The sequence below is a fragment of the Mirounga angustirostris genome, unplaced genomic scaffold (assembly GCF_029215605.1).
Source record: "Mirounga angustirostris isolate CCGP_5_RB_7025 unplaced genomic scaffold, mMirAng1.0.hap1 SCAF_12, whole genome shotgun sequence".
NCBI classification, from domain to species: domain Eukaryota; kingdom Metazoa; phylum Chordata; class Mammalia; order Carnivora; family Phocidae; genus Mirounga; species Mirounga angustirostris.
The window spans coordinates 29,510,692-29,527,333 of NW_026991720.1; the positions used below are offsets into that span (position 1 = coordinate 29,510,692).

The 16,642-nt window shown below is 41.6% G+C and overlaps 1 protein-coding gene across 8 annotated transcripts in view; it reads left to right on the forward strand.

Annotated features, from left to right (window-relative positions):
* Positions 1-11,621: 11,621 nt before the first annotated feature.
* TSPAN12 (tetraspanin 12) overlaps positions 11,622-16,642 on the forward strand; it is a 290,076-nt gene continuing 285,055 nt past the window's right edge. The window contains exons 1-3 of one of the 8 annotated variants that reach the window (XM_045864349.3): positions 11,622-11,756; positions 11,997-12,165; positions 13,120-13,255. In XM_045864349.3, coding sequence (XP_045720305.1) covers positions 13,190-13,255 — 66 coding nt within the window. In that variant the 5' untranslated portion in view covers positions 11,622-11,756; positions 11,997-12,165; positions 13,120-13,189. Of the gene's footprint in view, positions 11,757-11,885; positions 12,166-12,465; positions 12,931-13,119; positions 13,256-16,642 lie in introns of those variants that run through there. The other 7 variants (XM_064575014.1, XM_064575015.1, XM_064575016.1 and 4 more) reach the window with 7 other exon arrangements.

The window sequence follows — 16,642 nt, forward strand, 5'->3', positions numbered from 1 at the left end:
TTCTGCTGGAACTCAGGCCTCGCAATGCTTCCTTAATCCTTTCCCTCCTCCTTTAGCACCTCAGCACAAATAACCAAGCACGATGTTGGAAATTTGTCTAGGGAAGTTTTGTGGGGGAGACAGGAGTATATAAGAAAGATTTTATAATGTGGATATTGTCAAAAGTTTAAAATGGTAAAATATTCAGCTTTTCTATAGTTAAGATCATTAGAACAAAGTATGGAAAAAGGATACAGATTAAACGAAATGTGCCTTAGTGCTGCTAACTAATTAAACTAAGTGACTACTTATGATTTGTTTTATCATTTTTACATTAAGAAAATTTCTCAAATGGAGGATAATTACAGCAGGAGCCTAATTATTTGCTAACAGACCATACTCTTCTGTTCTCATGCATTAATGATTTTTTTTGTGTTAAAAATGTTGCATTCATCAGGGTGAGTTAAATGTTTCTTCCTCAGTATTCATGTAGAGGGTGCTTAGTGCAAAGTGGGGGGTCTGACTTAGGAATGAGCCAGTTGTTTGAAATGAGTTTGATATTTCTAGTCGAATTCACTGCAGTTTTATTATCTGCATTGCAAAAATTTCTAAAACATTTGGCAGTACCGTTAGTTTTAGCCGAAAACATGTCTTTTGAAAACCACCTTTCCCCCATTCTATTCAATTGTGAATCTCAAATGTACTTATACTGAGCTATTACTGATTACTAATGTACTAATTATTTTGTGATGACTGTCAAGTCCTAAAAATCATATCACATTGTCATTTTTAGCCTGTAAATGAAAGAATGGTAGGTTAAATGCATCATGATTTATGGTCTTGAATCTGAATTAACAGAGGAAATTAGTAGCTACCAATTAGCACAGATTTATAAAGTACAATTATGCCTACTATGAATGTCCAATGAACAAAAAAATTACAGGACTAAGTATGAATGTGGATGCATAATACAACCGTATGTTTCAATCACAGCCATCTTCCAAGTTGGAAGACAAAAGAAGAATAAGAAAGAAAGCAAATTTAACATCTATAATGCCCAAGTACACCTAGAGGAGACATGAGTATTTGGTTTATATAACACAAGGACCATTTCTAAAGATCTCTTAGAAACAGGAGACTGTTGTTTTTTTTTTAATTAAAGACGATATATAAACTAATATTGTAAACCTAACTTTGAACCTTAACAATTGGGATGTGATCTGATAATAATATCAAATCACTGAACAAATTGAAGGACATCCCCCTAACCTCATATCAGCATGTAGTATTTAGATTTAAGAAAAGGATGAGAAGTGATGAATGTTTTGCCTCTAAAAATATTACTATGGGTAGTAACTTTTGTCAGAACTATGAAGGACAGAATTTTAAATGTAATTGAATTGTTCAAAGTTGAACTATGATATTAAAATTAACTAAGTTAAATTATTTCTTATCGCTCCAGATGGAGAACCATTAAACAACTCTAGGTTTCCTGGCTCAGGAAAAATCTTGATTAGAACCTCAGTCTTCTGCTTCCCACTTCAAGGGTCATTTCACTCACTACGTAGGTTTGAAGTAGCTCAGATAAAAAAGTCAGACTTGGAAATATTATGATCTGCTAAAGTAAAATTCCCTTCAAATATTTTCTCAGTCTTAACCGACTGAGTCACCCAGGCACCCCTATTTCCTCTGATTTTGAGTTCTGTTCCATCATCTTGGTTCTCCTGATTTTCTGCCCAGGGTAAGTCAGAAAATTTATTCCTTTGCTTTTGATAGGAAAGAGAGCAGGGAACAGGGAAGGGGTGAGCTGTGTAGCTTGTTGCAGGCACACGTTGATCAGCAAAAATAACAAACAAGCCAGCAAAGACCAGCCTGACAGTGAGGAGACAGAAAGTAATATTACAAACACAGTAGAAAAGCTAATAACCTGCTTACTTCCCAAAGCTGTGAGATCCACACTGAAGAGACTTCAGAGCATTTGCTGTTAAAACTCGAACATGTTTAGGCAAAACCAATACAAAGACACAAAAGCCGTAACAATCCCTACAGGTCGGTGTAGGAAAGGGCTGGACACTGTCCCAAGGGCTTGAGGGACACGTGGGAGGGGTCAGGGAGACCTAGACTTACTTCGTGCTGGTTTTTTAACTAAGGAGGTCCAACACTGTGTGTGTGTGTGTGTGTGTGTGTCCTGGTGGTGGAGGGGGTTGCTAATGATGCACAACATCAAGAAAACACCCAGTTCAGCAGGTGGCAACATTGTGATGGTTTAAGGGTCCAATCCCAACAGGTCCCAGAAAAGTAAGAAAACAAATGAAACATAGGGAGCAAGATCTAGCCTCTGGAGAGAGAGATTAAGAATAGGAATAAGGCCTAACCAAGAAGATGGGGTTTGGGGAAAGATTTCTGATTCTAAATATAATTCTAAATTGGAACGTCAGGTAGGAAGAGCAGAAGCAAGAGCCCATAATTAGTTCTGGACCAATAGGGCCAATAAGGATAGGCTGCAACTGGAGGACAAAGGGATTCTCGGAAGCCCTGGCAGCAAATAGGCTTGCCTTTCCTGTTATAGCATCTGCATTGCAACACCAGGCTTGTTTCCGCACCAGAGTGGGGGTGAGCATGCCGAAGAAGGCCAGGGGCAATTTAGCCAGCAACCGCTAAGGAAGCTAGGAGTTGGTATCCTTATCTTCCATGAGGCAGATGGGGAATTCCCTTTTTTTTTTTCTTTTCCTTTCTTTTCTTTCTTTCTTTCTTTTTTCTTTCATCCTTCCTTCCTTCTTTCTTTTCTTCTTCCCTTCCTTCCTTCCTTTTTCTTTCTTTCTTTTCCTATCTTATATAATTATTGCTTTATCACCTACCGTCAGTCATTTCCTAAACTCATTACAGCTTTGCTCCTACCCACCTCCTTTGTGCTGTTATTGGCAAGTGTACTACAATTATATGATATTTCTATGTGTTCTGAGCCTAACAACACAATTCACACACAGAAATAACTATATATAATGTATTGATATATATATACATATAAATACACACACGCATACACATACACACACATAGTTGCTTATATAAAATGTTCTTATAAAGTGTACTATTGGGTCTAGAACATACAGCAACATTTGGTTATTTTTTTTATAATTGACTTCTTTTTACTGACGTTCTCTGTGTGCTCTGACTGCCATCACACCTTCCTTTCCTTCTTCAGCCATACTTCCTCCTGTGCTGGGAACATAGTTATAATGGCGACTTTGAAATCTTTTTCTGTTAGATCCGACATCAGGTCACTGTCACAGGCAGTTTCTGCCGTCTGCTTTTTTTTCTGGTGGATGAGTCATACTTCCTGTTTCTTTTCAGGCCTCAATTTTTTGTTGTTGTTGTTGAAAACCAGACATTTTAGATAATCTATTATAGCAACTCTAGGTACTGGCCGCTCCCTCCCACTTTGGGGCTTGTTATTGTTATTTGCTTGTTTGTTTGTTTAGCGATTGGCTGGATTATTTTAGTGGAGTGTGTTTTCCCCCTTCTTGGTGGTAAGCCTCTGATGTTGCTCCTCACCAGGCACAGTGGGTGGGGGGGGTTACCGCAGCCACCCTGGGGTGACCGTGGTCCTGGTCGGGCTCTCATCTACTCTTCCCCTCCCTGCAGCCAGCTGGTCAATTCCACTAACTGCCTGCCAGTTCTGGTATTGTTTTCAACAATGCCCTGGGCATCTATTCCTCTACAAAGTCATCCAATCGAAATGTGGCTTCTTGAAAGGAATAGTTTCTGAGGTCAGTGTTTGCTCTTTGTTTCAATCCCAGAATGACACTCCCCCCCAAGCTGTCTTAATCCCAGGTTCTCTTCTGAAAACTAGCTGTCTATAGTCTAGACTCTCCATTAGATCCATGGATCTCTTCACACTTGCCTTGCACCAGAATATCGCTTAGGGAGAGAATTGTGTGAAAGCTGAGACCTCTGGGGCATAGTTTCAAAGTCGGCCATAAAACAGAATAGATAGCTACGTCGTCTGCATGAGAAGTCACCAGGAATTTGACGTTGGAGTATAAGCAGTGATAAGAGGAGGGTCAGTCAACATAGAAACTTCAGAGAAAGGCAACAGGAAAGAAATTAATGCTAGAGTGGCCAGAGAATTTCTAATACTCATTTTTGAGTTGTATGTGGTGCTGCTACAGAAATCCCTTCAGGGTCTCTGAGATTTCAGTCAAAGGCAGCTACGAATGTAGGCTTGTGCTGGCCATACTTTGAGAGGGAAGGAATTTTTTCTTGAGGCCTGTCACCCTTCAGAGAAAAGACTAGCCTGTGTGGGATGACAAGGTGATCCATAAACTGATTCAGAACTCTAGGGGAAGGGTTTCCCCTTATTTTTCATCCAAATAATACCCAGAGGGATTGTAAGGGGAGAGCAAAACGACTTTGCCCACTGCTTGCGGGAAAGAGGCTCAATCTATTCTATTTAAACCTCAAAGGACAGGGTGACCCCAGCTAAAATTAGGCCCCTCACACCTTACGTAATACTCATGACCACTTTAAGAAGAAAGTACACAGATAAGGAAATCGAGGCTTATGGAGATAAGGTCATTTGCTCATTATCACCTTCCTAGCAAGTTGGTGAAGCCAGCCTTCAAATCCAGGTCTGACTTCCAAACACCTGTTATAGATTTCTTCTGTTACTCTTCTGCTCCTGTCAAACCCTTTTGTGTCTGTCCTTGATTCTGAATGAGGTGCAAACTCCTCTACCCGGAATTTAGGATCTCCCTGAATCTGGACACCACAAACTTTTCTAATCTTAATATTGTAACTCTTTAAACTAGGGACTAGATTGGGCGCCTGGGTGGCTCAGTTGGTTAAGCGACTGCCTTCGGCTCAGGTCGTGATCCCGGAGTCCCGGGATCGAGTCCCGCATCAGGCTCCCTGCTCGGCAGGGAGCCTGCTTCTTCCTCTGGCTCTCCCCCCTCTCATGCTCTCTCTATCTCATTGTCTCTCTCAAATAAATAAATTAAAAAAAAAAAATCTTTAAACTAGGGACTAGAGGAATTTCTCCAGGACCGTGGTTCTTGTTCTTGAATCCTGCTTTTCTAAGGACCTGCATTCATTGGCCGGGACCAGCCTCCCTGACTGCATCTTGGCAGAGAAGGACTGAATCACCTTGACACCCAGGGAGAGCAGTGTTCCTTGACTTCATGAACCTTTTCCTGTTTTCTGCTGCCCAACTCCTGTGCCCCTGACTTCTGTTTGTCTGCCAGGGCGCCTGCCTGTTGCCACTGGCTGGGGCTCTCCGATGCTGCCATCTGTCTTCCTGCTAGATTTCCACCCCCCGCGTGCCAACACATTCCCCTCATTCTTAGTTCCGCTCGGCGGCCTGAATTTACATCGCCTTTTGGTGGGTCTTCACTCAAGTTCCAGTCACACCCTAATTGATTGGTCTAGTTTCTAGGTTCTGGCCATCCCTGCCCACTCCCATAGCTGAAGGAGGCACGTTTGTGAAACTCTGCACGTGTAGCAAACGTGATGAATTCATGGGAGAGTTGGCAACACTAGCCTGAAGAGGGAGGTTGTGGAAAGGAGGGAAGAGGGGACGTGATTTATAATGCTCTTGGTATACGTGCAAGTTGGGAACAGTAAAAGAAAGAAAAGATCAAGAAACGGAGTACACCTAAGTAAAGTAAGGTTTTGGCTGCTACAGGCTCAGTTTTTACGTCGGATCCGAGGAATGGCTGTTGGGACCTAGTTAATTGAGTTAACATATGGTCAGCCTTGCAGCCCACGTTAGCTATTGCTACATTTTAGGCCACCTTCCCCGAAGAGAGAACCAACTCATCTCCACATTGGCAGGCTCGGAGAGATTCTTCTCTGTGACCCAGTGCTAATGCAAAAGGGGCTCACAAAACACCATCAGTATGCAACTCACAGCAAAAAACATATAATTTCATTCCTACTAGTCATTTGAGAGCATATGTGTAAATGTTCTAAATCAAACATATTACCTTCCAAGTCTTTTTTCTAGTCAGTTATAGTGATGATAAAGCTAAGAAAAGCATTAAACTGATAGAAATGTTTGTAAGTTTTTAAAACTAATTGTATATATGGATGTTTTATGTCCCTGACATGGTATCTCTTCCTTTATTACCATGAATACTAATCATTTAATACTGCTTTCTAAGAAAGAATACTGACGATGCAAATACAGTAAAACATAATGGCCATTGTTAATTCTTCACAAAGAACAAAATGGATCATCATCAAAGAAAGCAGAGACACTAGCTTTTTTTCTTATTCACTGGTCATTTATTCATTCATATTGTGAAATATGAAATGAAAATTTACTACATCTCTAGTTTGCCACATACGGTTATAGGTAATACACATACATACAAATAATAACATAGGAATAAAAAGTGCGAGTTTCGATGGTAAAACTTTTATAAAAGCTGAATTATCACCACAAAATCACAATTGTTTTTGTCACATAAAATGGTTGGTTGGGTACATGGTAGGATGAGGACATTAATGAGTTTGCATTAGCTGACTGAAAATAGTTTCTAAAATTAAATATTTTAATCTAGTGTAAATAAATAAATGTTTTGTTAATGCACTTTTGGAGAAACCCGAAAGCTTTAAAGCACAGCCAGTGGATTGGAAGGGACAGCAGATGAAGACAAATGTCTAATATTCATGGTCACTATCTTCGTCCTAGCTGTTACATCATGGGCATGACAAGAAGCTGATGTAGTGGGATAATGGAATAATTCCTGAGGGATCTTTGTCAGGAAGGTAGGCTTTAGCAGCTGTTTGTAAATGGAACCTGTATAGTTTGTTTCAAAGAACTGTAAATTAAGACTTCTTACAAAGGGAATGAGTTCTTACATTCTATAAATTTTGCCTTCTGAAGAGAAGTATGCTAATGAAGTTATAAATTCTTTGAGAGCCAAAATTATGTTAGAACTTTTGGTATCTCCTACCACAATTGTGAGTTTGTAGTAACAATTCAATAAATATTTATCGAATAAGACTGGATTATTTGCACCAATGTTAACTGGTGAAATTAGTCCAAATCTCTGAACTTCGTACAGATGCTGAGTTTGGATAAACCTCAAGAGGAAAGTCTTCCAGGGGCTTTTATGACGATGCTGATTTAGGCAATCCTTTAATCAATAGTATAGTGTACAAAGGCAAATACGGGTGCGAGATGTAAGCTTATGTAATGAGATGGAAATGATGTGATGGGGTTCTCTTAGGATCTTTTGCTGTTGCCAGTAGGTTCCTGCTTCAGTGGTTCTCTCAGTAACTAAGGGCCTTTACTGAGTACTGCCAAGAAATAGTTGGCTGAGAGCTGGGATGTTTTAGCAGTGAACAGGAAAGAAGATGGTAGCATCCATTCTTTTCTCCACTCTGAAGTTCAACCAGAATTCTGCCTCTGTTCAGTTATCTATCCTCCTCTGTTTGGCCATGTGCTTCAGAGAAGTGTTACCCAAGACACACAGAATGCATTCTGATTGTTTTAAATCAGTCACAGCTGGCTTTGCCAATAATTGATGCATACATGAGTATGAGATGGGGCTCTAGCTAATGAATCACAAGGGATGACCTGCTACAAAACTTCTGGGAGGGGTTTCCTTGATCCAAAGAGAGACCCATAGAAAGGAATAATTCCTCCTCCTCTAGAAGAAGTAGTAACTCAATACAATGCCTGGATTTGCACTGCCATCTTGCAATCATGAGAAGAGGAAGCCCAAGGACACTAGCTTATACCTTGTGCACATCAGAAGAGTAAGGTAGAGAAAGAACGCATTCCTTGATGTCACTGTCGAGTGGATGAGTTGTTCTTTTTGGACTTACTGTTATGTGAAATAATATATTTACTTATATCCTTACTGCTATGGCACTTTCAGCTGAATTTTCTAGTTTGCTTAGGGCTGTAAGAGTTAGCAAATAAATAAAAATGTAGGATGCACAGCTAAATTTGAATTTCAGATAAACAGTGAATAGTTTTTTAGTATATGGATGCTCAATGTGGGTATTTGTCCCATGCAATATTTGGGACATCATTGTACCAAAACATTATTTGTTGTTTCTCTGAAATTCTAGTCTAACTGATCACCTTGTATTTTATTTGCCAACATTAGGCTTGTAGTTGAGAGCAATTTACCTAATACTGAATTTACCTAATTCAGTAATGAAAGGTTTTTCTCAGGTCCAACTGGATACACTCTTTCAGAGGTAAAAGGTGAAAGTAGAGTTACCAATTATAGTTTGAGTGTACGTATTTATGGAATTCAGCATCATATTCTTAAGAACTAGTAAAAATGTCTAAAATCTTTCTCTTCATGAGACTTGTCAATGAATCCTTAACCCAGTTTGAAATATTACTGTAATGCAGACTACCTGTAGAAAGAGTCAGACAGATCCTAAAATCTCAGTTTCTTTACTTACTTCCTGTATGGGGCTGGAGAAATCAACCATCTGAGTCTCAGTATCTCACTATGTAGTTATGAGGAATTAATAAGATACATTTTTTTTTCCTTTTTAAGGATTTTATTTATTTAAGAGAGAGAGAGAGAGTACAAGCAGGGGGAATAGCAGAGGGAGAGGCTCAGATCATGACCTGAGCAGAAGGCAGACAACTGACTGAGCCACCCAGGCACCCCGATTGCCATCTCTTCTTGTTGGCTGCTTCTTCTTAAGTGTCTTTTGCTGGTTGCACCTCCAGTTCCCAGGCACTAAACATTGAAGTGCCCTGAGGCTTAGTCCTTGGACTTCCATAATAAGATACATTTTGAGAAGCACCATTTATGTCAGGCACATATTACTTAAAACATATTAAGTCTCTTTCTTGTATTGATTATAAAGAGCTCTCTGAGGTGCCCTTGTAAGAATCTTATACTAAGAAGCCATAGAAGTTCATCCTTCCAACCAAGTCCTTATGCTGCTCCTTCCCTCTGCACAACTTGAGCAGAGTGAGTGCAATCGATGTGGACAAATGAGTTGTTTGTGGGGTGAGAACCGTGTATCACCTTACTGCATAGCTGAGTTTTACTCTTTTTCATTTTTCGTTTATGTACGTATGTATTTGCATAGCTGAGTTTTACTCCTAACTCTGGGATTGGCACATATGAGATTGCTCATAAACAGTAGCTGTTAGTAATCCTAAACTGAAAAGAATGGTTTTTCCTTTTCCTGGAGTATCTTAGTATCTTTAGCATGGAGTACTGTAGGTGCCATATACTCAAAAGGCACATAACAAAGCGGACATGACCACGGAGCTGGGTTCCTACCTCATGGGCAACGCAGAGACGAAACAATCTTTTTAATGTGTTACTCTATATTCAAATCAGTCATGCCCCTATTTTTTCTAGCTTCCTTTTGTGCACAAAAGAAGTTTTTCTCACAGAGAGTCTTCCCATGCTCCTATAATACTAGTGAAGAAAAGAAATGGAGAAGGAGGGAATGTCAGCTGCCCTTAAGGAGTGGAAGGGACTGCTCAGGCTGTGGACTCCAAGAGGCAGAGCTGGAGTTGAAGGGGAGAAGATAAGCGGAGGAGGCGTGGTCAGGTTTGAACAATCAGAAGTGCCCAGTACTGGAGGCCCAGCCATGCCTCCCATGTGCTGAGGACTCCTCTACGGAAGTGTTGACACAGACTCTGATGACCATTTATCAGGAATATTATAGCAGCTCTGTTCTTCGGAACTTGTAAAATGGGGATATTAATCCCAATTTATCAGCTCACAGGGGAGGGATTTGATCCAGCTAAGTCTGAGGAGACTCCTTGGCTGGTTTTCCTGGCATCTGTAAAGAACTAGTTGCAATGGTTTCCAAACTTCACTGCAGAGCAAAATTAACTTGGGAACTTGGAAAAACCTAGATGCCTAGGCCACATCTGCAGAGATTCTGATTTAATTGGTGTGGGGTATGGCTTAAGTATTAGGATTTCTTCAAAGCTCTCCAAGTGATTCAAATGTACAGAACCTTTGAGAATCACTGCGCTAGCATACTAGAGATTTAGGATTCTGAATTTTAGTTCAGAATCTGATCTAACCAGAGATGTAACATTGAGCAACTTCTTTACCTTCTTTCTCTTGGCTCCATATTTCTTATTTATTAAAGGGAGGGGGGATATACATATTTCTAAAGCACTGTTCTTCAAAATTTTATTATTCTAGGGCCCTTAAAAGTTTATGAATTATGGAGCACCTGGTGGCTCAGTTGGCTGAGCAACCAACTCTTGATTTGGGCTTGGGTCACAATCTCAAGGTCATGAGATCGAACTCCAAGCTCAGCGCCTCGTCTGCTTGAGATTCTCTCCTTCTCTCTTTGCCCGTCTCCCTAGTCACTCTCTCTCTCTCTCTCTCTCACATAAATAAATAAAATATATTATTAAAGTTTATGAATTATGAAAAGGCAACTTCACTGCTTTCTCAAAGTAGAGGAGGATCTCTGTTTAGTGACATGGGAATTCTTTGTACTCTTTTGGTCAGTTTTAATGGCAGTCATAGACTCTCCTCAAATGGGGATGGTTCTACCTCATAGCGGAACATGTGGTACCAAGAGTGTTCAGATGGCGGGTTTCTCAGCAGTCTTCTGCTGAGAGTTGGGGTACAGCCTAATTTGAGCACAAACGGAGAGAGGATAAAAGACGGGTTTCTTTACTCTTCTCCATGATTCCAGAAGATCCTTTACTGCCAGAGTTAGAGTCATCTGATGGGTCACTGCAGGTTTTTCTTGGTCTTTTGTGTGGATGTCTACCTTTGTGTTCTTTTGGGCTTGCTGCCCTACATTCAGCTTAGTGACTTGTTTACCAAGATTTTTCCTAACCTTAACCCAGAACTCTCAGGTTATCTTTTGGTCTTGATTTTACCTCTACCCAAATGAGAGTGTGTGTCTCATTGTCATTCTGGTCATGCAGCAACTGATTCCATTCGGGCGATGACAGACACAGAACTCCAATTTTCTTTTTTCCCCTAAAGAAATTTAAGGAGGGCTTCCATTATTAGGTTTTCTCGAAGATGTTGCTTGTATTTCATGGAATTTGTATTTGTTAGTAGTTTTATTTGCCACACAGTGTGCACAGAAGTAATCATAGAAATGTGGACTTATCATGAGGCATTGAACATCACAATTTTATATGGGGACTATGATTGAGTGATTTTTTTAAGTGTGAAACTTCTTACTTCCCAAAGGGAAGGTATTTTTGGAAGGATAGCCTCCTATTATTACTTTAATACTTCCTGAATTTCTAGTTTAAAAACAAATTCAAAGACCCATTACTCTGTACACAATTCAAGTTAAGTCATCCAATTAAAACTCAGACAACCTTATTGGGAGACAATTTTGGAAACTTTGGGTTACTTATGAAAGAGTTAAAAAAAAAGTGTTCTTTCTATTCTGGATATCAGACCAGGACACGTTTACTCTGGTGTTTACATAAATTCTATCAGTGCACCATGGAAGTGGGAAAGAACTGTTTTTATTTTTGTTTTTTTGAAACCAGGAGGACAACAAAGCAATAAGAAGGATCATAGGGCACCATGTTAGTGACAAATCACGGGAGGTGGTTCCAGAAATGTTGTGAAAACTAGTTTCTCATTGCAGGAATTGGGTTGGGCCACTCCTTCACCTCCCCCCCTTCTCAAACACAAATATTTTCATATAATAAAAGCCTGTTTCCCTATGGTTATAACCCAGCCTCCCCTCCTCGGATACCACCATTTTAAAGGGATTTACTGCGCGGACCTTCCCGAAGTCCATAGGCTCTCTCTCTTCCTGGACCGTGTCTTGTGGAGGTGAGGCGCCCCTTCGGGGGCTCACGCCGGGTGAAGGGAGAAGAAACACCCACTCGGATCCAACCCGGGCAGCCAGAGGCCGGAGCATGCGCTGAGAGTTTGTGCAGCTGGCCCTGGCTGCCGCCGCTGCCTCGTCCGGACTTGGCGAGGACTTGGGAGGGACAGCGGCGCTGGGAGGTGGCTTAACAGAGACTTTCCAGCAACTGCTGCCCAGGACTCTTTTTTTTTTCTTTTTCCCAGGAGGCGGCGACGGCGGCGGCGGGGGGAGAGGAAGAGAAGGAAGCGTCTCCTGCTTGAGGCAATGCAGCCCTTCGGCTCTCCGGGAGGAGCGTCCCTGCCCTGATGAGCCCCCGCAGTGCGTCCCCGACCGTCCCCCGGCGGGAGTGGGGCACGGAGCCCAGCGCCGACGGTGAGTGGCCGCACGTCTCCAGTCTTTCCAGCCGGCTGTCCCGCCAGCCCGCCGGCGGCTGTCCTCGGCGCTGTGTGCTCAACTACTTAGAGGCTGGCGGTGGGGCTCCCCGCCGCCGGCGCTTCCCCCCGCGCCCTGCCGGGGGCGCGCGGACGCGGACGCGGACGCGGTGGCGGGGCGGGGGACCGCGCTCGGCTTTGTGCTGCTCGGGCGGCCGGGAGCGCGGGGTCGCGGCAGCGGCCGGGGCCGGGGGAGGGGGACGTGAGTGACTAACCCGGCGTCTGCACAGCTGCACCGGCCCTAATTCCCCTGCGCCCCTCCCGCCCCCGCCCCCGCCCCGGGCTAATCCATCATTCCGGGCCGAAGCTCCATTTCTCACGTTCTCCCAAAGAAACCCTAGTCGCCGGGCGGAATCCCAGCTCAGCGCCGCGCCCCCCAGTGCCCGGTGTTCACACTCGAACTGCGGATGGGGTGGGGGGTGCGGAGTTGGGGGGGCCAGGAGCTGTCCTCATGAGGGGGACACTTGCAGGCACGGACTCGCCGGCGGCGCCTCTGACGTCTCCCGGGGGTAGTGTGGTTTCCAACCTTCGGGACAGTTCCGAGCTGAGCTGTCCCCGAGGAGGGGCGTGGACTGAGGGAGGTTTTAAAGAGCGCCTCATCAGAATGCAGAGGACACCGCCGCGGGTCCCCAAGGACGGGAGTTTACTGTGTGCCTTCATTCATCCGGGAGTCAATCTTTTCTCTTCTCAGCAGGTGTTATCTGAAGTGGGTCTGGACTTTAGGGGAGTTTAGGTTACAATTACAACTTTAAGACCTGATCTTCGAGGAGGCGATGTCTCCATTGACCTATAGGCTTCGGACCAGACTCGGGACCGAGCGGAGGGCCGGCAGGGGAGGGATGGGCTGGGGGTGTGGAGCGCGGTGGTAAGTCCCCTGTTCTCCCTGCCCCTGCAGATCGCTGCTACTTTGCCGGTGGAAGTAGGATGTGGTGAAAGGATGGGGCTTTTCCCTTTCGGGGCTCACAATGGCCAGAGAAGATTCCGTGAAGTGCCTGCGCTGCCTCCTCTATGCCCTCAATATGCTCTTTTGGGTAAGTCGAACGGTTCCACTGCACCAACAGGTGGGGACGGCTGGACTTGGTTTCCTACAGCCACCACTTAATGCGCCGAAGGGCATGGCTAAGCATTAATTAATTACACAGGATCGCACCGTCTACTTTTCAGAGAAGTAAGTTTTGACCTTAAAATGCCTTTGATCTAGCTCAAGTGCCATTCGTAATTCGAAAAAAAGAAATCGACGCCTGGATACTGGTGGCAGTAAAATTAGACTTGAAGTTAATCTAGGGATATAAATAAATGCACGTGCTTGTGCTTGTAGATAAAAAAATTATGACATACTACTTAGGGAACTGCTTGTTTTCAGGAATTTCAGATAACTGTCCAAGCCATAAATTGTTTCCTTACCTCATACTGGCCTATAAATCTGGTTGGGGCAAGCAGTCTTACTCTGTTTTTGTAGGAATTCATACACAGATATCCTATCAAAAGACTGGGTAAATTTTTCTAGGAGATTCCATGCAGCCTGAAAAGGTGGTTTTCATGTAACTATTTCTAAGTTGGCCAAGTTTTAGGAATTTTGTGTATGCTTTTGGAAAATCCCATAACCATTTAAGGAAATAAAATACATAAAATTTAACAAGCTCATGGAAATCTTTATGCTGTATGACCTAGTGACTTTCTATGCTTTTGCACCCAGGCATAAATTTTCATTAAGTGTTATTAATAATCACATTATTATTTATAAAACTTATGAGGAAAATATAAAAATTAAAACTTTGTTGCTTCGAGAAGCTGTCATGCTTAAGTGGATCGTTTTTGCCAATTTTGTGTTCTATTAATAATTATATTCATCATTTTCTATTAGAATTTTCATGTGTGATTTACTTATCTGGCTGACTGGCTGCCATTTGCCAGCCTCTTTTCATAAGAGGTACATGTGTTCTCTAGAGGATGACATTTTGGTTTGAACTAGTCCCTATGGGTGGCTGCATTTTAAAGTGACAAATTAAGACTTAACTTCAGTGAGTAATCTGAAAGATACCTAAACTGGCAGCATTTTTTTCTCTACATGAAAATTAAAAAGCATCAAATAGTTAAATTCACTACTTGGAAATGTAAAATCACTAAGTGATCTTATTGCAGTTTTTGATTCTAAATATGTACCTTTTTCAATGGGTCATTAAATTACCTGCTTAGCTATAAGGTTAAGATTTTGAACTTTTTTTTTTTTTTAAAGATTTTATTTATTTATTTATTTGACAGAGAGAGACACAGCAAGAGAGGGAACACAAGCAGGGGGAGTGGGAGAGGGAGAAGCAGGCTTCCCGCTGAGCAGGGAGCCAGATGCGGGGCTCAATCCCAGGACTCTGGGATCATGACCCGAGCCGAAGGCAGATGCCTAACAACTGAGCCACCCAGGCGCCCCTGAACTTTGTTTTTTTTTTAATGTAGAATATCACTTATATTTACTAGTTTTTCACTCTTCTACTTTATGCTTTTTAATTCTAGAATCATCACATTTTTACAGCTAAAGGGGGATTTATGACCTGTTGAACTTCCTTACTTTGTGGATGAGAAAACTAAGTGTAGGTTAGTGACTGGCCAGAGGTTAAATGGCCCAATGGCGACAGGATCAGTAGCCCCACTCAGTTTTCTTGCTCCTAAATAATGCCTTTACATGGATAATTACGGAGTTCTCAATCTTGGAATTACTAGGATTTTTGCTGATGCTGCCCAAAGAATACTGATTTGGATTTTCTTAATAATCTGTATTATGTGGGGGTCGGGGGAACCCCAGTCATTTAACAAAAATATTGCTCTTCTGAGTAATGAATTTGCTTATAAAAACTTATTCCTTGAATTCCTCCAGGGCTTGTTCTATCCCCAAAGAATATAAAATGTTCTGTCTTTGTTGTTATCCTGTACTTCAACTTTCTCACTTTCTGTGTGCATGTTCTGACATATTTATTTATTAAGATCCATTTCCCCTTTCTCCAGCCCTCTTCTTCTGCCACCTTCACCTCCAACAAAATAATCCACGCTAACCGCCACGTGTGGATCCCTCTGTATTTTTCTTTATTTCATACAAATATTTATTTACTCATACCTATCCACATATACCCACTCATGTACATTTATATGTACATTCACAATATTTTTTTGTTAAATTATTTTTCTCATTTAGTCACAGGAGTGAGATTGCTACATTGGAGGATATGTGATATCGACAATAACAAAGTAGCTAATCTTTATATAGTTCTTACATAGGCCAGGCACATATAGTGCTTCAGTTTCCTAGTCTGTGAAGTAAGGATGAAAGTTCCTCTTTTTTAGAGCTGTTGTGAGAATTCGAGTTAATACATGCAAAGTGCTTGAAACAGTTGCACATAACAGTGTTCTCTATGTGGCAGTAGTAACAGTAGATGGTAGTATTTGCGGTGGTTACCACTCATTACTATAGTAATGATGCTCAAGTAGATTATCAGGAGGTGGGTTGCTTAGTCAAAGGAACCTCTGTGTTAGTAATAGCAGTAATTGTTATTGTTGTGATTAATATCACTAACACTGCTACATTTCTTTGACCCAGAAATCCTGTCCTGGGAATCTATTCCTTAGGAAGAAGAACATAAATACACCTCATTATATGCGCACACGTATTTGTTGGATCTTGTTGGTGTACTGGCACCTTTTAATTTTTGTCAGTTGGAAAGGTTTAAAATATTATTTCACTGTTGCTTTGTTTTTTTTCCCCTCCCCTCGCAGTTGAGCATGAGCATAATTTTCTTTAGACCTATATATATTTCTTATATATTATTTCATTTCATAATTCATATTCATTAAATATTTCATATTTACTATATAGGTTCGCCTTATTGTTTGCCCGTTGATTTCATTTATACTGTTACTACACAATAGTTAAACAAATTTTCATATGCTGTTTTTAATAGAATTTTTCTCTGGGATTTTAAATATTCTTTCATATTCTCTGTGCTTTCAAAGCACCCACCTTTCTTGTTTTCATTAGGGTTTCTTTTTCCCTATGGACTTAAAGCTTATTTTATATAATTAAAAATATCTGTTGGGATTTTTGTTGGAATTGTATGAAATGTGTATCTAACTTTGGGAGAATTAGCGTTATTCTTTCAGTGTTAAAACAATGTTTGCAGATGCTATATTTCCTTACTGAGTCAGATGTAGTTTTCAACCTTGTGCTAGGCACATTCCTGGGCTTTCTTGCACTACTCATGCATCTAATTCTCATAACAGCCCTGGAAAATTGTTTGTTTGTTTTTTGGGGTAAAGAGAGGTCACTTGGAGAAGCTCAGTAACTTTAGCAAGTGGCAGAACAGGGAATCACGGTTCAAATTTTTTTCCTCCAAGGTTTGATAGAAGTTGACCTGCTGGACACGGTGGTGAAT